Source organism: Globicephala melas, chromosome 10, assembly GCF_963455315.2.
Source record: "Globicephala melas chromosome 10, mGloMel1.2, whole genome shotgun sequence".
NCBI classification, from domain to species: Eukaryota; Metazoa; Chordata; class Mammalia; order Artiodactyla; family Delphinidae; genus Globicephala; species Globicephala melas.
Genome location: NC_083323.1, coordinates 73729673 through 73754376, shown reverse-complemented (window position 1 = coordinate 73754376; position 24704 = coordinate 73729673). Strand labels below are relative to the sequence as shown.

The 24704-nt window shown below is 39.1% G+C and overlaps 2 protein-coding genes and 1 long non-coding RNA gene across 6 annotated transcripts in view; 2 read left to right on the top strand and 1 right to left on the bottom strand.

Moving 5' to 3' along the window:
* The window catches only part of LOC132597899 (uncharacterized), a 32710-nt gene extending 20769 nt beyond the window's left edge, over positions 1–11941 (bottom strand). For all 4 annotated transcript variants that reach the window (XM_060305553.1, XM_070046508.1, XM_070046509.1 and 1 more), the window contains exons 1-4: positions 11577–11941; positions 10493–10568; positions 9080–9210; positions 5974–6097 (exon numbers count right to left, since the gene is read on the bottom strand). The gene's annotated coding sequence lies outside the window, so the exon portion shown is untranslated. The remainder of the gene's footprint in view (positions 1–5973; positions 6098–9079; positions 9211–10492; positions 10569–11576) is intronic.
* Positions 1639–3657, top strand: LOC138842860 (endogenous retrovirus group K member 5 Gag polyprotein-like). The gene has a single exon (XM_070046547.1). It carries the CDS (start codon positions 1639–1641, stop codon positions 3655–3657), a length of 2019 nt encoding a protein of 672 aa, XP_069902648.1.
* Positions 11942–20865: 8924 nt separating the features above from the next.
* LOC138842846 (uncharacterized) overlaps positions 20866–24704 on the top strand; it is a 123683-nt gene continuing 119844 nt past the window's right edge. The window contains exon 1 of the long non-coding RNA XR_011377777.1: positions 20866–21106. This is a non-coding gene — a long non-coding RNA (uncharacterized lncRNA). The remainder of the gene's footprint in view (positions 21107–24704) is intronic.

The window sequence follows — 24704 nt, the reverse complement described above, 5'->3', positions numbered from 1 at the left end:
CTATATTCCTGTTGCACTTGATTCTTTTATCATAATTAACCCACTTATACTCACTACATGTTTCTCTTCCTAGATAACTGTAAGTTGCTACTGAACAAAGACTTCTACTCACCTCTGTATCCCCGTGCCCTAACAACAAACCTATAAGGCTCTCGGTGTTTACTGAAACAATTTATTTTCTGAGTCTCTACCCATTCTAGGGAGTGCATAGTATAGTCTCCTCCTCTTTATCAGTGAGCCTGGCACCTGTGGGAGGGCCTTACAGCAGAGGAAAGTCACCAATGGATCATAACTAAGGTCCTGAGACTGCAATGGCAGACAGCATGGTGAAGTTAGCCCACTGCATGCAGAAGACCCACAGAGGAGTCAGCATATGCAATGGACTACACTTGGTATAACATGTGAACAATCAAGGTTTACAAACGTGTTCTCATGCACTTGTAAGGATCTTCTAGCCCACGCGGAACAGACAGAACACACACAAAGGAGCCTGGAGGAAGTGAGTAGGCCGGCAGCTGCGCCCTAACATCTTAAGAGGTAACATTTCTGTGACTACAGTTTAAACAAATCAGATAATTTGCCTCCTTTCTAGACACCCTGGTTATGACAGGACAGGCCAAGCCTCTCAAGTTTTAAAGCTAAAGTACACGGAAGATCTGTGAATAGGGCTTAAGATATTTAAGAGCTAGTACCTGCATTAAGCAACCAGGTTATAGAATGAAAATTTATCTTGAAATTCCCATCTCTCCCTCTCTCTCTCGCCTCCTGCCGGGAGCCGTGTAGGAAGTGCCTTTGAGTCTCAGCACGGACGAGACCCATAGTGCCAAGCAAAGCTGGTACTGTCAGGTACAAATATGGAGAAGCAAAGCTCTCCTCTGCGTGGTTCCCCTTGTTCCCCCCTGCTTTTGCTTAAGGTGATTTTTATGGGATTGCTATTAGTGTTGGGAAATATTTCCAGCTCCGATGGAGGGTTTAGGGAAAGACCCCAACTTAGGGTAAAGCCAAAAAGATTGTAACTACTCCGGCTCCTTTAATGGCTACACCTGAAATCCCCACTCCCAGGCCAGGGCGTTGGGTTCAGGGAAATACAATAGGAGCATTTGTGTGGCAAAAGCTTACTTTAGAAGACAAATTGAATGGGTTTTGGCCCTCCTGGGGAGTTAGAGATATGTTAGGAAACACTTGGGTATGGTGGCGGGGAGGTTTTATGGCCACAGGGGATGAAAGAGACTATAAGCGATAAGAAGATTATTTAACCTGTTTAACCTGCTGATGTAATCTGTTGATGTAAATTACTTTTGTTTTATGGCTTGTGTAAGAGATTTTTTGGCATGGGAATGAGGTTGTTAAGATTGAAAATGAGATTATTTTATAGTATAAATACTTTGGAATCGTGAAAAATAAATTTGTCAGATCCTTGCATCCTCTGAGGTGTCTTGTGCTCTGTCCACGCCGACTCCGTCTCCCCTTTGGGTGAAACCTGTCCAGCTGGGGCTGGTCCCCGGCAAGTGGCGCCCGAACAGGGACCTGAAGGGGTAAGTATTATTTCTTTCTCGGACGGATAGGAGTCTCACCGTAGGGTGCTGCAGACCCCCAGTTAAGAATACTGGTTAGGAAGGTGAGTAAGGCGGTGTCAAGATGGGACACGCTGAGTCCAAAGAGAGGCTCTTATTTATTGATATAGTTAAACATATGATAAATGGAAGAGGAATTAAGGTAACTAGTAAGCAACTAACTCAGTTTTTTCAGTTTGTACAGGAACAATGCCCATGGTTTCCAGAACAGGGAACAGTTAATATAGAAACCTGGCAAAAGGTGGGGCAAACTTTGCAAGTATATTACAGTCATTTTGGACCTGAGAAGGTTCCAGTAGATACTTTTACTTTATGGAACCTCATAAGAGAGAGCATTGCCCCCTTGCCTGAAGGTCAAAAGAACCCATATAAATATCCCACAGAAGTAATAGATGAATGTACTCCGTTAATTTCCCCAAAAACATCAAAAGAAACTGAGGTTTTGGCTATAGCTTTAAAAGACTGTAACCTTAATGACAATGACTCAGAGGAGAAAAATGATACTAAGCCTCATTTGTTAAAGAACCCTCCTTTTGATGATGAATTGCCTCCTGCAGATCAGGATGATTTAGATGCTGCTGCATATGATTATGAAAGAAGGAAATATGAACCCCATGGTGCTTTTTTAATGCAAGAAACTAAGAAAAATAGGCCTAATTTACAGGATATGCGCCCTTTGGGTCGTCTACCGACCGCCCCACCGGCATCTTTAAGTTCTTCATTTCTCCCTTCAAAAAGGTCAGGACATCCAACTTTAAAGGTCAGGGGCCCACCACCTCCACCACCTTTTAATAAAAGCCAAGGCGAATATAAAAAGCATAGGAGAATAAACGGTGAAGATGATGATTATGCTTTTGCAGCCTGCTTTCCAGTCCTTTTTGAGGATAGTTTTGATGATGATGATGTATATTGGGATCCCTTGCCTTTAAAACTTTTAAAAGAACTTAAAAAGGCCTGTATAGATTATGGACCGTTGGCACCTTATACTATGACTCTTATAGATGCCTTGGCAAATAGATGGATGACTCCATATGACTGGATTCAGGTTACAAAGGCCTGTTTATCTGGAGGACAATATTTGCTTTGGAAAACAGAATATGAAGAATTGGTGGCTAAACAACATGCTTTAAATAAGAAAAGGGATAACTTTTATATTACTAAAGATATGTTATTAGGCCAGGGAGAATATGATACAGTCCAACAGCAGATGCATATGGGAAAGGAGGCCTTATGGCAAGTAACTACGTGTGCAGTGAATGCATGGAAGTCTTTGCCTTTGACTCCAGGAAAAGCCTCCACTTTGACAGATTTAAGACAAAAACCTGAGGAGCCATATGAGGATTTTGTTTCTCGCTTGCTAACAGAGATAAAAAGAGTGATAACTGATGAGGACGCAGCTAATATGTTGGCTAAACAATTAGCCTTTGAAAATGCCAATCCTGTTTGTCAGAACCTGATTCGCCCTATTAGAAAAACTGGAAGTATTTCAGATTTCATTAAGCAATGTTCTGACGTTGGTCCCTCCTATATGCAAGGGATTGCCTTGGCAGCTGCCCTAAAGGGAGAAACACTTCCTCAATGCATGATGAATATGGTTCAAAAAACAAAAAACTTTAAGGGACCAAAAGGGAACAATTGTTTTGCTTGTGGAGGCGCAGGTCATTTTAGTAGGGAATGTCCTAATAAAAATATACCTCCAGCAGGTCCTGTTAGAATGATATCTCCTGGTAATGTTGGGGTCCCAAAGACTCCTTGCCAAAGATGTGGGAAAGGAAATCATTGGACTAAATTGTGTAGGAGTAAATATCACAAGGACGGACACATTCTTCCCCCTAATGGGGTTTCTGCAGTGCCTCAGGCTGGAGTTCAGATGCCAATATTTCCTGCACCTGTTTTTCCAGGTACACCTGCTGGAACTAATTCGGGAAACTTACTTCGGGCCCAACCCCGGGCCCAACAAACAATAGGGGCCATTTACCAGACGCTCAATCCCTTTCTTCCCTCAGGGGAATCGATGAATTGTTTAGGGCCACCCCAGGCAGCGCAGGATTGGACCTCTGTGCCACCTCCGCAACAATACTAACTCCTGACTCTCCAGTCATAAAAATACCAACTGGGATTAAAGGTCCATTGCCCCCAGGGGTAATGGGTTTAATTATTGGTAGGAGTTCAACTTCCTTATCTGGCTTAACAGTTTTGCCTGGAGTAATTGACTCTGATTATACAGGAGAAATTCAAATAATGGTGGCTCCCTCTAATAAGAGGCAGCAAATTTATGTGGGACAAAGAATAGCACAATTGTTATTGCTACCATATTATAAGACAGGAAAGAATGTAATTCAAGAAACTAGGAATGAGAAAGGATTTGGCTCCAGTGATATGGCATTTTGGATTCAAGAAATTACCAAAAACAGGCCTTTAAAAATTCAAATGCACATTTTAAATATATGGAATTCTAGTGATTTAGGAATTGATTTGGAACATTTACACAAACAAATTCATGATATTGCAGCCTCTCAATATGATATGAATCCCTCTAAGGCTGCTGCAGAATTTTTACAAAATTTACAAAGTTATTTTAAGGGTAATTCCTTTATGCATATTTTAATAAATTATGGGGCTGCCGGAGTGGTTATAATTTTGCTCTTTATTTCTTTTCCAGTCATCATCCGATTAATTCAAGCTGCCCTCCAGAGTGTATATAAAACCAAAGTGGAATTGCATACTGCCTTTTTAAAAAAATAAAAAAGGGGGAGATGCCGGGAGCCGTGTAGGAAGTGCCTTTGAGTCTCAGCACGGACGAGACCCATAGTGCCAAGCAAAGCTGGTACTGTCAGGTACAAATATGGAGAAGCAAAGCTCTCCTCTGCGTGGTTCCCCTTGTTCCCCCCTGCTTTTGCTTAAGGTGATTTTTATGGGATTGCTATTAGTGTTGGGAAATATTTCCAGCTCCGATGGAGGGTTTAGGGAAAGACCCCAACTTAGGGTAAAGCCAAAAAGATTGTAACTACTCCGGCTCCTTTAATGGCTACACCTGAAATCCCCACTCCCAGGCCAGGGCGTTGGGTTCAGGGAAATACAATAGGAGCATTTGTGTGGCAAAAGCTTACTTTAGAAGACAAATTGAATGGGTTTTGGCCCTCCTGGGGAGTTAGAGATATGTTAGGAAACACTTGGGTATGGTGGCGGGGAGGTTTTATGGCCACAGGGGATGAAAGAGACTATAAGCGATAAGAAGATTATTTAACCTGTTTAACCTGCTGATGTAATCTGTTGATGTAAATTACTTTTGTTTTATGGCTTGTGTAAGAGATTTTTTGGCATGGGAATGAGGTTGTTAAGATTGAAAATGAGATTATTTTATAGTATAAATACTTTGGAATCGTGAAAAATAAATTTGTCAGATCCTTGCATCCTCTGAGGTGTCTTGTGCTCTGTCCACGCCGACTCCGTCTCCCCTTTGGGTGAAACCTGTCCAGCTGGGGCTGGTCCCCGGCAGCCTCCTATCCCCTATCTTCCCACCTCCATCTCTATTCCTTCTCCCCTACTCCCTGTTTTATGTATATACGTGCATCATTTTATATATACATGGAATATTTACTGTCTGTTACGTTTATTTAATAAAGTGCTAAATTTAGAAAGAGGACAAAATGAACACTTTCACATGGGCGTCAGTGGTGTTCCAAAGACAAAAGATTCCTCAGTCTTAAAATATGGCAAACACCACATTCCTTCTGATAGTTAGATGCTAGAAAAAGGCCAGTGGATCCTTAAAATTCACACGCTATTAAGACCTACTATCAACAGAGTAGATCTTAAAGCGGAAACAAGAAAACACCAGCCTTTTAAGTTCTTCCTGTCTGAAGATAAGAATAAGAGGTGGTAGTGTTCTTCCTCACTTGCACCGAAGTGTAAAAGCGGCAAAAATATCTTAAACACATATATGATGAGGAAGCCGCTCTTCTGGTCCACTCTGTTTTGTTTTGCTTCTAGGGATCTGTCTCACTCCGAACCTTTGCTTTTTGTTTTCTCTTTTATGTACGCTAAGAACCCGAGAGTCTTAACCTTTTCTTCCACCTCCCAACCAATAAATAGGACAAAAGAACATTTTTATGTTTTTATGTATTTTCCATTCAAATTTTTAAAAAAGAGATAAGTAAGCTAGCTCAGTTCATATTTCTCACAAAAATCACTTTCCAAACTAAACTGTTTGTAACCATAAACAGGAAAAGCACCGTACTCTATTAGCACCATCTGACATTTCCACCTTAATGTTACCAAACACAACTTGACACTAATGTCAGAACTATTAAAAATGTTAAAAATCCCCAACCCCACTCAAAATGCATACCAAAGTTCAGGTAAAGGAAAAACAAAAACAAAAACAAAAGCAACTCACCGTTATCTTTATGTTCTTTCAGAAACCCATTAACAGCACACTGGAATTTAAAACTAGCGTCGTCATCTGACACCTGATGCCCAATTGTACAAATTTTTAAATAAGGAATAGTTTCTGGTAAGTCCTATAAGGCAAAACCATGAAAATATGTATTATTTCCTTTGTAGGGAAAGAATAAAAAATTAATTAGAGAAGACAGACTATAAACCAGGAGAGTACATTAAACTTTGTATGTCAGTCATTCTGATGAGAGCCATTTTTTCCAAAGCTGCTTTAACCAGTAATTATCACTTGATTTTCATTAAAACTGCAGAACGGACAGTTACCAGGCATGCAAAAGGAAAAGCAAATCTATGTGAATGAATGCACATGTAACTCAAAATGATATAAACAGTTCTACCTACATTTATGTTCTATCTTACATTTCAAGGGCCATAAAGCGGCTGTGATTTAAGGAGAGGAGTAGAATAGAGTCAGAAGAACTTGGATTCGAATTAGGAAATAGAGGCAATTTCAGGCATTGTTGAGAACTGGTATTCTTGAGGTGGGAGAAAGTAGACTATCAATAGAAGACAGAAAAGGATAAGTGAAAATTCTCTAGTTCTGAATTTAAATGGAAAGTAGCAGCAGGAACCTATGACATATTTTAAAAATATTAAAAACAAACATACATATTTCCTAGCTCTGACCACTGAAAAAGTCTAGAAACAACTGATGTCATGTCAAAAGGACTCAGGAGTCACCGAGAAGCTCCAACTGGCCAAAGACAGGGCCTCAGTTAGAATAACTGTAACGGAGTCCACAGTGATAGGAATAAATAAAATTTTACAAAACTGGTCACCACTGGAGGATATTTGTGAATCAATTCATTATTCTGAAAACTGTTAAATAAAAGAAGAGAATCATGCCTCTACAACTGGGCAACCAAACAGTTGATGAGGGGAATCTTCTCCTCGTACAAATATACCCAGCTAATAAGTGAAAAAAAGAACAACAGAATTCACCATTCTTTGAAGCCTCAACTGAATTAATGGATGTAGGTGTGAATCATCAGTGACTGCTAATACCACAGAAAGACACAATTATATATGTCTCCATGGAAGAACACATCATCACCTATGAAACTGTCTTGCCAAAACAAAACATGCAAGCTTCATTCGGATCAACTACCAATTTACAGGAAATAAAAGGACTGAAGAATATGTTACCAACACATGGAATGTAATCATCGACATCTAGATGGGAAAAATTACCTGGTTTCTTTAAAAACAAAATTCAAGGAGGAAAAAAAAAGTGAGAGAGACATGGAGGGAGAACCTATAGATTAAACAAGACTTCAGAGATCTAACAATCCACGGCAAAGTGTGGACCTTATTTGGATCTAATTCAAAATTCTTATAAACAATTTTTTATGACGTTTAGGAGACAACTGCAAATTTGAGCACTCCCTGGGTATTTAATATTAAAAAATGATATTAAGGAATAAAAGTCCTGTATTTTAAATGCACGTACCAAAAACGTACAGGTGTAATTACATGCTGTCTCGGAGCTGCTTCAAGATAATATGGAATGGGGTGAAACAGGTGGGGGTACAGATAAAACATGACAGCCATCAGTTGGTAAATAAGAAAGCTGGATGAGTTCATGGGTATACAAGGAACACTCACAGTATTTTTATACTTTGCTTAAAATTTGTGATAATTGTTTAAAAACAAGACGACACTGTAGAAAACAGTTTGGCACTTTCTCAAAGGTTAAGTGTAGAGCTACCGTATGATCCAACAACTCTGCTACTACCTACGCTGCACATCTAACAGAACTGAAAGCAGGGATTTGAACAAATATCTGTACACCAATGATCATAGCAGCATGATTCACAATACCTACAAGGTGGAAAACAACCAAGTGTTCATCAACCGTTGAATAACAAACTATGGTCTATATACACACAATGGGATTTTCTAAGCCAAAAAAGAAAACGGCATTTCGTTACGTGCTATAACATGGATAAACCTTGAAAACATGATGTTTAGTGCAATAAGCCAGACACAGAAGGACAAATACTGCAGATTCCACTTACACGAGGTACCTAGAATAGGCCAATTCACAGAGACAGAAAATAGTATAGAGGTTACCAAGGGCTGGTGGGAGGGAAAATGGAGTTGTTACTGTTTGATGGTTACAGAGTTTTTGTTGAGGATGATGAAAACGTTTTGGTTAGACAGCGGTGATGGTTACACAACACTGTGACTGTACTTAATGCCACTGAACTGCATATTTATAAATGGTTAAAATAAATATGATTTCTCTATATTTTACCACAATAAAAAAAAGGAATAACAGAGCTGAAATTTCAATTCTTCCTTTTCCGAGAGTCAGTTTCATCGTCTGTAAAATTAGTAATTGTAGTTGTCTATCCTCTGAGCTTAGTGCAGGGTAAGCACTCAGTAGGAGATATCAGTACTACTTCCACTTCAAGAGCAAAGGATTGCTGTGAAGATTAACTAAGTCAATGGATATGAAAGAACTTTCTAAATGGCAAACTGCTCTACAAATATTAAAAGACATTAGGTGTTACTGTCTCCCAAGGCCATGGAACAGGTCAGAAGAAGGATAATTCTTTTGCACTGGAATGTCCTACATAGGCTAAGAGAATATATGGGTTTCTGTACTATATCAGAAGGCATTAGGAAAAGGAAGCATAAAACTTAGAGAACAATTGTCTTTTACAGTGATGCTTAAGCACGCTCAGGCAACTGCTTAAAATAAGTGCTAAAGACATAATGGACATACCTTTCTTTCTTTTTAGGATACTACTGTAACTACTAAAAGTTTACTTCATTTTCAAAATATAGAACATGGAAGCTTACAGAATTTCTTAAGCATATCTAGAGCCTACTGCCAAATACTATAGTTCAATTCATATCTTTAATCTCATTTTGAAACAGCAATTACAAATGTGTATTTAAGGAAACCACTAGCTTCCCTTTTTGAACCCACGAGAGAAGGCCAGGATTCACCTTAGCATAAGATGATAACTACTGAACTCCTATGAATTATTACAGTATCAGAAAGAAGGTCATTTTCAATTACGGCTTCCATTTACCTCTGGCTTGTAATAGCGGCGAGTATTTGTTAAGTCAATAATCAGCCCAAGTTCTTCATTCTGTCCTTGGATTTTGTCAAGACATCCAAGGGGGAGAAACGTTCTTCTGGAGCAAGATTCTTTTCAAAACTCTGTCAGAAAGAATAAAATAAGGAAGAACATATGTTTAAAATCCTTTACTATATTATCCATTTATTCAAACCCTGTGACGCTAACATATGAGATTCAAAGTAAAGTTTCCTCCTCTGGAGTTTACAAGCGATATTACAATCCTTTCTTCCAGAGAGATTAGACGGAAGAAAATAAGCTCACTTCTATATAGTTATTTCTATGTTTGTTTATTTCATGTTGGTCTCCTAACCTGACTCTAAACTCCCAGAATGCAGGGACCACATCAATTTTGCCTACCACTGTATTGCCAGCTCCAAGCAGAGTGCCTGAAAATAGACACAGAAATAAATACTTCTTGAATATCTACATATAGGAAGGATGGCTTTCACTGCTAAATATTCTTTCATGTATTTGGCTTATACATGTACACTGTTCCATTGATCTCTTTGGTTATTCAAGTGTCAGCAACACAAACTTTTTTTTAAATTAGTAGACTAGTTTTAGAGCAGTTTGAGATTCACAGCAGAACTGAGCAAAATGTACACGGTTCCCACTTATACCCTCTCTCCTTCATCCCACACAGCCTTCCCCATTATCAACATGCCATACCAGTGTGCTTCATTTGTTAGAATTCATGAACCAACACTGACACATCATTATCAATCAAAGTCCATAGTTTATTGCATTCATGGTACAAGTAACTGACTATTTCTTTATTTCTAGTATAGTCATCCCCAAAGAGTTACATACTGAGATACATATTACTTTCTTATAAATTACTTTATTCTTTATTTATAGTTAGGGCATTGCATTGTTTTTTTTTGTTTTTTAATTAAGTACAAAAGTTGGTTGTATTTGTCTATGCATCCCATTTCTGGATAGGAAAAGAGGTATTAAAAAGTATTTGCTGGGCTTCCCTGGTGGCGCAGTGGTTGAGAATCTGCCTGCCAATGCAGGGGACACGGGTTCAAGCCCTGGTCTGGGAAGATCCCATATGCTGCGGAGCAACTAGCCCCGTGAGCCACAATTACTGAGCCTGCGCGTCTGGAGCCTGTGCTCCGCAACAAGAGAGGCCGTGATAGTGAGAGGCCCGCGCACCGCGATGAGGAGTGGCCCCACTTGCCGCAATTAGAGAAAGCCCACACACATAAAAGACGACCCAACACAGCATAAATAAAAAAAAAAAAAAAAAAAAAAGTATTTGCTATAAAAAGGGAAAATGGAGTACGACAGGGTTGAGAGCCAGGGCTCTATATGGTGAATTCAGATTTCTGGAAGAATACGGTATTAACTTTTGCTCACCTTTTTTAAAGGAACTTTGAAAGCAATGAAACGAGTCCCAGGCATCCGCTGTTCAACTGGGAGATAGTCTTTCCACCTGTTAATATATTTTTTGTTAGGCAAATTTTATGTTAGGCTGTCTCCCTGCATAGGATGAATGCGCCTTGAAAATGGAAATCATATGCCTCTACATCGGCTCCCAGGTGGTCCCAGCGTCCCGACCCCGACCCCGGCCGCGACACACTTTCCACACACTGACACACACGGAGCCCGCGCGAGGGCCGGGTCGCGCGGGCCTCCCCGCCGGGTCGCCTGGAGGCCGGTCCTCCGCGAGCCGAGCGCACGAAAGGGCGCCCCAAAGGCGCCGGCCCAAGGCGCCCGCTGCGCTTCCCCTTCGGAAGGTGGGCTGCGGGGCCCAGGCGTAAACCCTGAGACAAGGAACACGCGCACCACGCCGCCACGGGGGACGAGAGGCCGGGCGCCCACCTAGCCGGACACCCTGCATTTCTGGAATCACCGGACACCTGTGTACATTTCCGTCTGGCCTGTCATTTTCCAAAGGCCACTCAAGGTCAGGGGACAGAACGCCTCCTCTCCAAGTGTCCTGCCAGCCCACCCACTCAAGATCAGAGGGATAAAATGCCTAACTAAAACAAAACAAAACAGAAACACAAAAAAACTGGAGGGAGGAAAGGGTGACCTGAAAAAAAAAAACTAAGCACGTTGACAGCGCTAAGAATAAACCACCAGGAAAAAGAAACCCTACATGTCAGATCCTAAAGTACAGAAGGGCAAGCCCGCCGGCAGTCCAGGCCCGGGGGGACCGGGGTCCCCAGCCCTGCAGAGCCAACCGCAGACCGGCTCGGGCGCCCCGCGGAAGCGCGGGGTTCCCGCAGCCGAGTCTGTGCCCCCCGGCCGGCGCCGGCTCCCCTCTGCCCACCCTGCGCGCGGGGGCTGGAAAGTGCCACGGAGAACCACGGCGGGGCGGGAAGGGGCCTCCAAAGAGGGTCTGGTGACTCGAGTCGCTTCGTTTCTCGGTGGGCTCAGCACGCGCCCTGGGGGAAGAGGGGAGGGGGTCCGGGAGGAGGGGACGGGCGGCACTTACGTAGACCGGCAGTGGCCACGGGTAGACAGCGGGCTCAGTCCCCAAGAGCGACTCCAGCCTCAGCTCCAACTTCTCCCCCGTGTCTTCGCGCGCGGCCCCCGCACCGCGCTAGTCTGGCGCTTGGGGGAGGGGCGCGGGGCCGCCGGCGGGGGCGGCGCAGACGGGCAGGCGGGAGGCTGAGCGGAGGGGGCCTGGCCTGGGCCTCAGCTGCCGCCGCCGCGCTCCCGTCCGGCCCCCGGCTCCCTCTTTGTGGTCACAGGCCCGGGGCCTCCAGCACTGCTGCGAACTCGGGCCGGCGAGAGGCGATCACGATGAGCCGGGGTCCCGGCTGATACACTGCTGGCGCGCGCGATCCACCCCGTGGACTCGCACGCTCTCACGCACGCACGGTTCCACGCACGCACGTAAGCACGCACGTAGGACGTCATCGGCTGCCCCTGGCCACACACCCCGGCCCGAAGTGGGGACCAGGGAAAAGCTCTCAGGGCCATTGGTGGCGGGTTCGACTCCCGACCTCGACGTACCCTGACACACCCCCCTGCCCCCCAATAATAAGACTATAATTCCTATTAAATATAACAGCTGGAGTCCCGGCTTGTGTTCACAAAAATGCCGTGTATTTAGCCTATGCTAGGCACCAGACCGCGGACGCTCAGTACTGGCAAAAAAGGAAATGCCCTGCCCTCATAGCACTGCCATTTTAATTGAATAGTAGTGACAATGGTCAAGGGAGAAAATAAAGTGTCATCATCGCCACGGGGATGGTTAATCTCATGTGCGCACTGCATGGGGCCTCGGCAACCACAAACATTATTCCAGATGTGGCCAGGAAGGTATTTTTCAGAAGAGATTAACACTGAAATTGGTCCACTTTGCGTAAAGGAGATTGTCAGTGCCGCGGCGTGGGTGGGCCTCGTCCATCAGTTGAAGGACTGGAGAGAAAAATGAGGTGCCCTAGAAAGAGGAAAGTGTTCCTCCAATGGACTTGGGACCTCAGCTCTTCCCTGTGTCTCCAGCCCAGAGTCCTGCCCTGACTTGCCTGCCTCACGGTCACATGAGTCAACTCCTTAAAACGAAACTATATATGTAAAAATATTGAATATATACAAGCCTATTAATTTGTATATGTGTGTATACATATTATATATATATGTATACACATGTTTATATGTATGCACACATTGTAGTATATGTGTAAGTACTATATACAGTATACATACAAGCCTATATATTTGTGTGTATATATTGTATACACGTATGTATGTGTATATATACAGTATACATATTATAAAGGTGAACATGCTGTTTCATAGAGATAGTGATAAAAAGAAGAAAAAAGTAACATATCAAAATGATAAAATCATTAGAGTTTGCTTAAACATCAACTCATTACTCTCAAAAGAGATAATGGTAAGGAAATACACATTTTACTATCTTTATGGTAGGAACTGTATTTTAGATAGTCAAATAGCTCTGAGGGTCACTGTTCTTAAAAATGAATTCTATCTCAAAAATGGAGAAGAAATTATCAAATTTAAATAACTTTTTGCAATCTATATTGAAATAATGGATTTAGGCAACAGTCATGATGGCTGTTACCATTGTACTATGGTGGAACGCTAATGGGAAGAATTATAAAGAAGGAGTTATTCATGACTGGAATGCAGTAATCAATCTTAGTATCAGAAGCAGGTTACCATGAAGGTAATTAAGCTTCAGCTTCAGGTTCCCTTATTTGCATATGTCACTTCCAAGCTCTGGGAGGGGCCAGAACAGTGTATGATGTTTGAAGAAATTAGTTAGGTTTTATGAATTTTAATTTTTGTGTCTGTAATTTCTTTACTATTCTAACTAAACATTTACATTTGTCACTTTTTTTGTAATTCTGTAGCCTTTTTGTTAAAGAAGAGACTTCAAATTGTAAAAGTTTCAGGCCTTAACTCATCTAGACTTATTCCTGATTAGAATCACTAGTCCTGAGACAAACAAACATACTATGCTTCTCCATGTTATGCAATTGAATCACCCAAAATTATGTACACAGTATTCTTTTTTTTAAAAAAATATTTATTTATTTATTTTTCGCTGTGTTGAGTCTTCGTTTCTGTGCGAGGGCTTTCTCCAGTTGCGGCAAGCAGGGGCCACTCTTCATCGCGGTGTGTGCGCCTCTCACTGTCACCGCCTCTCTTGTTGTGGAGCACAGGCTCCAGACGCGCAGGCTCAGTAGTTGTGGCTCACGGGCCTAGTTGCTCCGCAGCATGTGGGATCTTCCCAGACCAGGGCTCGAACCCGTCTCCCCTGCATTGGCAGGCAGATTCTCAACCACTGCGCCACCAGGGAAGCCCTACACAGTATTCTTGACAAAAATTTTGAAGTTTAATATATTCAAACCTTTATATCTAACTAAAATACTGAGAAAATATGGAGAACAGGGAAAAAGTTAAAACTACCTCATAAGGAAGCAATCAATAAAATCCAAAATTTGGAGTGTACTATAGAATAATTGCCTCTATTTCTTTAAAATTTTAATAGAATTGAAAAAAATATTAAAATGGAGGATTTTGTGTGATTTTTTAAAAATTCTGATGTGATCAAAAACTGTGAAAATACATTTTTTAGAAGGTAAAGGAAATTGATTATGAATTGAATATTATTACATGACATTAATAAATAATTAAATTTGTAACAAGTGTTAATGTGATTGTGTTTATGTAAGAAATATTTTTATTACTATTTTTGAGATTCATATTAACTTTAAAGTTGTTTGGTTTAAAGAACAAATGTTAGGGGATAGATTTAAAACATGTTTTTTTTAAGCTAGATGATGAATTCATAAGATTTATTGACCTTTCTTCTTTTGTAAATATTTGAAAATTTTTATAATTTAAAAATATTTGTTAAATTTCCCCATAAACATTCTGTTTACTTACACCATGACCATGTGGGATTTATTCCTGGAATGCAAGGGTGGTTCAGCATATGAAAATCAATCAATGTAATATTCATACATCACATTAGCAGAAAAAACAAACCAAGCCAGAACAAAACACATGATCATCTCAATGGATTAAGAAAGAGCATTTGACAAAATTTAACACATTTCATGATAAAGACACTCTAAAAACTAGGAATAGAAGGAAATCACCTCAACATAATAAAGGCCGTATATGAAAAACTCATAGCTAACTTCATACTCAATGATAAAAGATTGAAAACTTTTTCTCTTAATATCAAGAACAAAACGAGAATGTTCTTTTTCAACACTTATATTCAACATAGTCCTGGAAGTCAACCTGGGCAGTTAGACAAGAAAAAGAAAGTTAAACGTTCCAAATCAGAAAGGAAGAATTAATCTTATCTCTGTTCACAGATGACATGACATTATATGTAGAAAACCAAAACAATTACACCCCCAAAAAGAGAAAAAACGGAACTAATAAATGAACTCAGCAAAGTTATAGGATACAAAATCAATAACGAAAATTAGTTGCATTTCTGTGTGCTAACGATGAACAATCAAAAAGGAAATTAAGAAAACCATTCAATTTACGATAGCGTCAAAAAGAATAAAATACTTAGGAATAAACTTAACCAACTAGAAAAAATATTTACACTGAAATTAAAGAAACAAATTTCAAAAAGACACAAATAAATGGCGAGATGTCCCATATTTATTGATTGGGATATTCAATATTGTTAAAATGTCAACACTACCCAGAGTAAACTACAGATTCAATGCAATACCGATTAAAATCACAATGATTTTTTTTTTGCAGAAATAGAAAAACCCATCCTAATGTTAACATAGAATTTAAAGGGACCTGAAGTAGTCAACTGGTTTTTAACAAGGATGCCAAGACTATTCAATGGGGAAAGAAACATCTTTTCAACAAGTGGTTTTGGGAGAAGTAGGTGATCTACATGCATTAAGAAAGGAAGTTATGCTCTTAACATATATAAAAGTTAACTGAAAATGGATCAAAGACCTAAATGTAAAAGCTAAAACTATCAAACAGAAGAAAGAAAGAAAACATGGCAAAATATCAGAAGAAAACATGGCAAAATTTCATGACATTGGATTTGATCATGCTTTATTGGATATGACACCGAAAGCTCAGGCAGCAAGAGAAAAAATAGATAAGTTGGACTTCATCAAAATTTAAAACTTTTGTGCATCCAAGGACACTATCAACAGAGTGAAGATGTAATCTACAGAATGGGAGAAAATATTTGCAAATCATATACTGCATAAGGGATTGATACCCAGAATACCAAAAGATGTCCTACACCTCAGCAATAAAAAGACAGGGCAGTCCAATTAAATATAAGGGAATTGAGTGGACATTTCTCCAAAGAGGATGTATGGGTAGTGCATGAGCATATGAGAGGATATTAAATATCACTAATCTTTAGGGAAATTCAGACTGAGAGCAGGATGGCATGTCACCTCACACACTTGGGATGGCTGTTGTTGAAACAAAACACAGTGGCAGGTGTTGGCAAAGATACGCAGAAATTGGAGTCTTTGTGCTTTGCTGATGGGAATATGAAATGGTGCAGTGGCTCTGGAGGACTGTCTAGCCCTCAAAAATTGTACAGCGATTGCCATGTCATCCAGCAGTTCCACTTCTGGGTATATACCCAAAAGAGGTTGGAGTAGGGACTTGAACAGCCACTTGTACACCTATGTTCTGGCAGCATTTTTAACAGTAGCCAGGAGGTGGGGGTAACCTAGGTGTCTATCCAAGGAAGAAAGGATAAACAGAATGTAGTTTATGCATACTGTTGACTATTGTTCAGACTTGAAAGAGAAGGAAATCCTGGCATGTGCTACAGCAAGGATGAACCTTGAAGATGTTATGCTAGAAGTAGGCCAGTCACAGAAGGATAAATGTTGCAACATCCCACTTGTGTGGGAATAGCTAGGGTGCTTAGGTTCATGGAGACAGATACTGTTACTTGGGGCTGTGGGGAGGAGGAAATTGGGAGTTGGTATCTAACGGGTATAGAATTTCAGTTGGGGAGCATGGAGAGGTTCTAGAGATGGATGGTGGTGATGGTTGCACAGCAATGTGGGTACGCTTAATGCCACAGAGCTGAAGTGATAAGAATTGTGGATTTTGCCACAATAGAAAAAAATGAAAAAGTAACTATTAATGAAATATTTTTTAATTAAAAATACACAAAAGATATATAAAAATACTGTGTTTACCGAAAGGCATGCATAACTTCATATTTATCCTTTCACAGTTACAAACTCAACCTTTCTCAGTAATTTCTGGTGGTAAATATGGATTGATGCTTTTCACACTCATTAATCAATAATGTAGACTCCTGTGGGGACCTCCTTGAATTTTCACATGTACAGTATTACATCAGAAACAAGCACTACTGAAAGAAAAAATGAGGAAGAAACAAAAATAAAATCTTCATCATCTGTCATGTATGCACTTACACTGGTAGCCAGCAAATTTTTCTTTAAAACTCCAAAGTGTAAATATTTTAGACTTTTCAGACCATACAGCGTTTTTTGTAACTACATAATTCTTCTGTTGTTGTATAAAGGCAGCCATAAACAATACATAAAGGAGTGGGCATGGCTGATTCCAAGAAAACTTTACCTACAGGAACAGTCATGGGCCAGCCCTGGGTAATTTGCTGACTGTAATCTTTACCATGTAGTAGTTTGATTGCCAAGAGCTCCAGCTTTTCTTTGGGCACTCAGCTGAAGCTAATGGCTAGAATAAATTTAACAGAGGTATGCCTGTGAAGTGCACTGGGAGGCCTCCTCAATAACTGCAGCACTTATGATTGGTGTTGGAATCATCCCAGGTTTATTCCTCTTCCATTATCTTTAAATTAAGAATTGCCATGTGATTTGCTTTGGCCAGTGAAATGTGAACAGAGCATTATGTGGATTTCCAATTGGAAAAATTGAATACAGGTGCAACTTGCCATCTAACCTTTTGCCTACTGCAATGGTTGTAGAATTACGTGTCCAGAATGAGTCTGTATCACCCTAGATTCCTGAGTGACAGTTATAAGCAGAAAGCCCCTGCAGTACCACAATAGATATGCTTAATTGGCAAGAAATAAATTGTGACTGTGTTAATCCAGTGAGATTTTGTGATTGTAAATTATCACATCATAATTTAATCCATCCTGCTTGATAGTACACTATTTGATTAATAATTGTGTAATTTTAAATTTTCATTAATTGTAAATCATGATTTGCCAATATCTGAAGCAGCGATTAAAGGAGTTTTATGTGAAAGGGCATCGACAGACTTGTATCTGCATTGTAATTAGGGATTACAATGCATATTTTATAGTGCTGAAGAATTCTGGAAATCTACTATGTCTTTCTGAAGCTGACCTAAGCAGTATGACATAGGCTCTTTTAGCTCACAGCCCATATTTGATGTTTATTTGGAGTACCATAAATCTATATCAGTGCAATTTTTATAACTTCTGTTAAATCTTGACTATCAGTATGAAAATTAGAGATTACAATGAATATTTTATAATGCTGATTTTAATACTGAGGCATGTCAAAATAAAGTGATTTTCCTTTACACATAGAAGAAAATAAAGATGTCAGTCACATTCCTTCCCTCTGCCTATTGAGAAAGTTCATCCCAATTATAAAACATCATGCTTTTTATTATAGCTCTGTTTAACTGTATTTAAATAGAAAAACTCTAATGTATAAATTGATAAACATAACATGAATTCTAAAAATCAGGATCAAAGAATAAGTTGTATTGTGCATATTGCTAATTCATGTAGTTCATTTCATTATAATGTATACCTGACTTTATAATATTGAACTTATAACCCTTTATCATGAACATTTTAAAAATAAAATCCAAATATCTACAGCATGCCAGTTGGGTCTCTGAATTTTATGTACCTGATCATTCTGATACACAGCATTTGTCACCTTAGTTTAATGTGCAAACAGCGCTGAGAGCATCTTATTCCATATTCCTTGCCACAGGTATAGACAAATGATGACAAGCTGAGAATCTAAAAACTGTCTTCAACGGTCTACTAGAACAGGTTGAATATTGAGAGTGAAAACATTTACTGATAAAATTTCTAACTCATGCCGTATTGGGGAATGGATGACAGAGGGAACGGACTCCTGGCAATCAGCACATACTAGAGAAAACATAAACAATGAATGTCTTTGCAACCTTTGTCACCTCCTATTTGCTTTACATTTGTCATTGGTGTTAGTGAATAGGAGCTGGGTTCCAAGAAATCTCTGCAGGTTTCTTCAACTTCTCTCGTCTCTGAGCTTCTGCAACCAACACGTCTGCTTGAACCCAACAGCTGTGGTAAGTGTACATTTAGAGTCTTAAGGGAATCTGCAACTTGAGTGCAGGCAGCACCAAAGTAAAGATCCTACATGGCTTTAATACATTTATACATTTTTAAAATCCCATTTTAGGTAAATTTGTCCCTGAGATCAGTGTATGTGAAATCTCAAGTAAAGCCTTAAATATGTGCTTGAGACACTGGTGTTTCACAGACTTCAAAGGCAACAGATGTGACAATCCAGGGTGAGTCATTCAGTGCCAATTTAGTCAGAGACTGGGAATATCAATGATGTTATGCTTTAATTCAAGTAAATATATTATCTGAGTTATTTTTTCTTAGCAAAGTATCTGTTCATTAATTTTTTACAGCGCTTTTATATAGTTTACTTTGGCTTTCATTTTACAGTCTCCACTCAGTTCCACAGTTACTTAGGTCAACACCACTTTCCCCAAAACTTCTTAAGTGAAGTTATTTCATACTTGTAATACAGTTAGATGTTTTGTCACATTCTGTGTTCCATTGTGGATTCTCCAGAATATCTAAATGAATGTTTTTTTTAAATTATGTATATTAAGGTTCACTCTTCGTGCTGTAAATTTCTGTGGGTTTTAACAGATGAACAGTATCATGTATCCACCACTACAGTATCATACAGGGTAGTTTCACTACCCTAAACAATCCTCTGTACTTCACCTATTTAACACTTCTCAGTCTCCAAACACCTGGCAACCACTGACTTTTTAAAATTATCTCTATAGATTTGCCTTTTCCAGAGTGTCATACAATTTTTCATGATTCTTTTCAGACTGGCTCCTTTCACTTAGCAATATGCATTTATAATTTATCCATATCTTTTCATGTTTGGTACCACATTTCTTTTTCTCATGGAATGACATCTCATTGTTGGGATGTACCACAACTGTTTATTCACACCTGTTAAAAGGAGAACTTGGTTGCTTCTGATTTTTGACAATTATGAGTAAAGCTGCTATAAATATTTGCATGAAGTTGTCTTTTAGGATCTTTATCTTTGATTTTCTATAGTTTGAAAATGATACGCCTACATGTAATCTTTTGATATTTATTCTATTGGATGTTCTCTGAGCTTCCTGGATCTGTGATTTGGTGACTGACACTAATTTGGGCGAAATTCTCAGTCATTATTGTTTAAAATATTTCTTCTGTTATTTTCTATTGTCTCCTTGTAGTATTCTTATACGTGTATGTTACACCTTTTGTAGCTGTCCCACAGACCTTGGATATTCTAGAGATTCTTTCTTCTGTCATGTCTAGTCTACCAATAATCCCATCAAAGGCTTTCTTCCCATCTCTGTTGCAGTGTTTTGCATTTCTAGTGTTTCTTTTGGGTTCTTTCTTAGGATTTCCATCTCTTTGCTGACATTATCCGTCTGTTTTTGCATGCTGTTTATCCATTAGAGCTCTTAACATATTAATTATAGTTCTTTCAAAATCCTGGTATGATCATTCCCAATCCCTGTGATGTGTGGTTCCTTCTATCTCTTGTGTTTTCTTTGCCTTTTACTATGCCTTGTAATTTTTCTTGACAGCCAGATTTGAACAAAGAACTGCTGTAACCAGGCCATTAGTAATGTGGTGGTAAGGTGTGGGGGGAGGGGAAGTGTTCTATAATTCTGTAATCTCTAATAACTAGCTCTCAGTTGTTTAGTGGGCCAGTGCCTCTGGAACTTCACGAGTGTTTTTCAGTTTTTGTCTCTCTCCTTAGGTGAATGAGGATGGCTCAAGTGGGCTAGAGCTGTGTATTCCCCCTCTCCTATGTGGAAGGCTACAGCTGACTAGAGTTGGGTATTTCCCTTCTCCCAGGTGAGCTAGGCTCTGCTAATATCACAGCCAATTAGACTCCGGTTAATTAATTTCTCCTGAGCGCTGGCCTTGTTAAGTAGAACAGCCTGCTCACTAGCATATTTCAAAATGGTTCCTCTTCCCTTCCTGCTGCTGACAGCACAAGGGGATTTTTCTCGTACACTTACTGTGAGAATCCAGCTGAGCTCCTGGAGGTAAAACTCACTAAAGTGTGGGAGCCCCACTATGACTGGGCTCCCCTGGAGTTTTTAAACGTCAGGATTGTCCACACTGAGCCTCCAGCAATTAGACAATTCCAGTTCAGGTTTTCCTGCTCCGGCACTGGTTCCCTTGGCAGTTTCTGCCCGCCAGACTCTGCTCAGGTGAGTCATGACTCTCTGTATTCACTTGTCTGACTTTCCAGTCCTGGAGACAGCAGTTTGCACTGTGTCCTCCCCCTCTGTTATGAATTCAAGAAGAGTTGTTGATTTTCCAGTCTGTTCAGTGTTTTACTGGTTGTTAGGACAGAGTGGTGACTTCCAAGCTTCTTTCATGTAAATCAAAAACCTGAAGTCTGCAGGGGTTTTGTGAATATGTTTTAAAATAAGTTGAGTAAACATCTAGGAGCATGGCTGCTGGATTGTGTGGTAAGAGTATGTTTAGCTTTGTAAGCAATTGCCAACTATCTTCCAAAGTGGCTGAACCTCTTGCATTCTCGCCGTCAGTGAATGAGAGTTCCTGTTGCTCTGCATCCATGTCAGCAATTGGTATTGTTAAAATTTTGGATTTAAAATCTTTCTAATGGTTGTGTAGTGATACCTCTTTGTTGCTTTAATTTGCAGTTCCCTAATGACAAATAATTTTCAGCATATTCCCGTTTATTTGCCATCTGTATGTCCTTTTTGGTGAGGTATCCAGATATTTTGCCTTAATTTTTTTTTTTAATTGTTGAGTTTTAAAATTTCTTTCTGTATTTTGCATACAATACCTTTATCAGACATGGGTTTTCCAAATAGCTTATCCCAATCTATGGCTTGTCTTTCTATTCCCTTAAAAGTTTACTTCAGAGCTTAGAAATTTTTAATTTTAAAAATCCAACCTACCAAGCTTTTCTTTCATGGAATGTGCTTTTGGTATTGCGTCTAAAAATGTGTCACCAAGTTCAAGGTCACATAGATTGTTCCTTACTTTACTTTCATACTGGTACACTTCAGCATCTTCTTATTTGCAAACTTCCTTTTTAAGCATTGCAATTCAGTAAAAGCCCCCAAACCTGAAGATTTTTAACCTCCTAATTATCTAATCTTTAATTATTGGTTTTTCAGTCTGAACATGATGTAATCAAAATATAAAGGACTTTCTACCACAATAGTTCTATGTTTTTAAACACACTTAAGTTGTTTATAAAGCTTCTCTTCAAAGGCTTAAATATTGATATTTGAAGAGAGGTAGTAAAGAGAAAATTCACACTGCCATGTGGGAACTTTTATTTCATTATTTTGCTGTTCTAGTTTCCCATTAGTAAATTTCACTTTGGTAAATTTTTAAAACCACCACTTATTTTCTTTTCCAGTTTTATTAAGAAATAATTGACATATATTACTGTATAAGTTTAAGGCACACAGCATGATGGTCTGAGTTACATGTATTCTGAAATGATTATCACAGTGGTTTCAGCTGATATCCATCATCTCATAGCTACAATAAAAAGAAAAATAAGAAAAACATTCTCATTGTGATAAGAACTCTTAGAATTTACTCTTTTAACAACTCTCTGATATATCATACAGCAGTGTTAACTGCTATTAATTTTTTAATAAACATCTCTGTTAATTGAGATAAAGTTTAACACATTCCTGGACACAAGGTGCTGACACAACTTGGAATCCATGTGTCTTTTACATTGACTCTCATTTCCAAAGAAATTTAACATATGAAAATTCTTATACATTTTGGGTTTGATGTTTTTAATACATTATAGATAAATAGACATAATAGATAAGTTTTGCTAAAAATTGAAGAATCAAAGAAACCAGTGTATTCAGTACCCTAGAAACCTCAAACCCAAAGGAAATAGTAAACATGATCACAAAAGGAAATAATATGGAAGGAAAGCATAGGCTTTTATAAGTTGTCCTAGAATCATCTTCTCTTACATTATAAATTTAATGACTTTAAACTCATTTAATCTACATGTATTTAGTCAGCTTTTTTCAGTGATTATAGAACAATCTCTTAAATGATTTATGATTAAAATTGACTAATCTGGATAGGAAATTCTCTTTATATAATAAAAAAGTTCCATGTGAAATACTCTATTTAAACTAAGAGGAACAATTATGGAAAATTCCTACCATGTAGTGACCTGGCACAATGAAAGTACTCAAATATGTTTGCTGAATAAGTTATAAAATGATAATAAAAAGTTAGCAGAGCAAAAAAAGATGAATAAATTAGATCCACATTTTTGAGTCTAGATTGACAAGATTATTAATATTTGCTTAATATCATTAGGTACTTGCTGTGTTTTGAGCTTTATTCTAACTATTTTACATTAATTACTCCTCCCAACACCCTTATGAGATAGTTGTATTTTATAAGAGCTTTGCCACTTCTAATAAATGTTTGCTTTCTATTTGATTCATATGTATTTCTAAGTTTGACTACAAGCCTATCCATATTTAAGATACTCATACCCATTGCATTGAATTAAAGGATTTGGGTGGCTAATCAAGGACAAGACATATGCTAGGGGGTGGCAGTAGCACACAAGGAGCTGCATTGTGGGCAGCACTTGGACAGGATGCATGTGAGGGGAGATCCCTCACAGCAGGAGACCTCTTAGACACAGCAGCTTAGGTCCACCATCCATAAAGGGAAGAGGACAAAGAAATGACTGGGGAAGAGAGCTGGAGAGGCGGCTTAAGTATCTAAGTGGTGCCTGGGTCAGAGAGCTTTCAAAGCCAGCAGGGACTTGGGATCTTTAAAGGGCCATGGTTTACCTTATTTATGGCAGTAGATGTTGGGTGCAGTTTCTTGGGGTTTGCAGAGAAGACTGGCTTCTAAATGACTAAAAATAGGCCTATTGGGGCTATATTTAAAGCAATTGGATGTGTAAGAATTTGAGTTTAGCACCAGTAGGCTTTTGAGCTAACAGTCTAGACTGCTGTGATGAAGTAAAAACATGGGGGCCACAGTAAACAGGGGACATCTTTGGCTTATTTGTATAACACCTATAAAGTAATATCTATTCATTCTTAAATATACAAAATAAAACATACATATTGCCGATTTTAAGTTGCTTGGGGTATATGTGTGTGTATATACATATAAATGTATATATTGCATGAGCTGTATTTTCAAGCACATGCACACACACACATGCACGCATAAACCCTAAAACTATTAAATATATGAAAAAAGCTTTCTACACGCACTATCAAGTTTTCCTTAGGGGATTTTTTCCTTGTGTCTTTAGGGTTTAGGCAGTGGTATTAGGCAACTAAGGATGTCATAACAATGCCACAGAGTGGATGACTTAAACAACAGAAATGTATTTTCTCACAGTTCTGGAGGCTAGAGGTCAAGGTGATGGCAAGTTTGGCTTCTCCCTGAGACCTCTCTCCTTGGCTTCCTGCCTTCTGTGTCTTCATATGACCTTTTATTTGGTTTCTCTTCTTCTAATAAGAACACCAGTCTTATTGGATTAGGGCCCCATCCTTATGATCTCATTTAACCTTAATTACCTCCGTAAAGTCCCTAGTTCCAAATGCAGGCACATTGGATGTTAGGACATCAATGTGTGGATTTAGGGGGGGACATAATTCTGCCTATAAGTACACTGTACCTCTGGATTGCAATTTTGTATGATATATGTATTTAGATATAGAGCCAATAATATATGCCCTGCACGATTTCACTATCTTAATTGCATGTGTATTATATACCACATTTTTATTTAAACTTGGACAAGAATTGCAG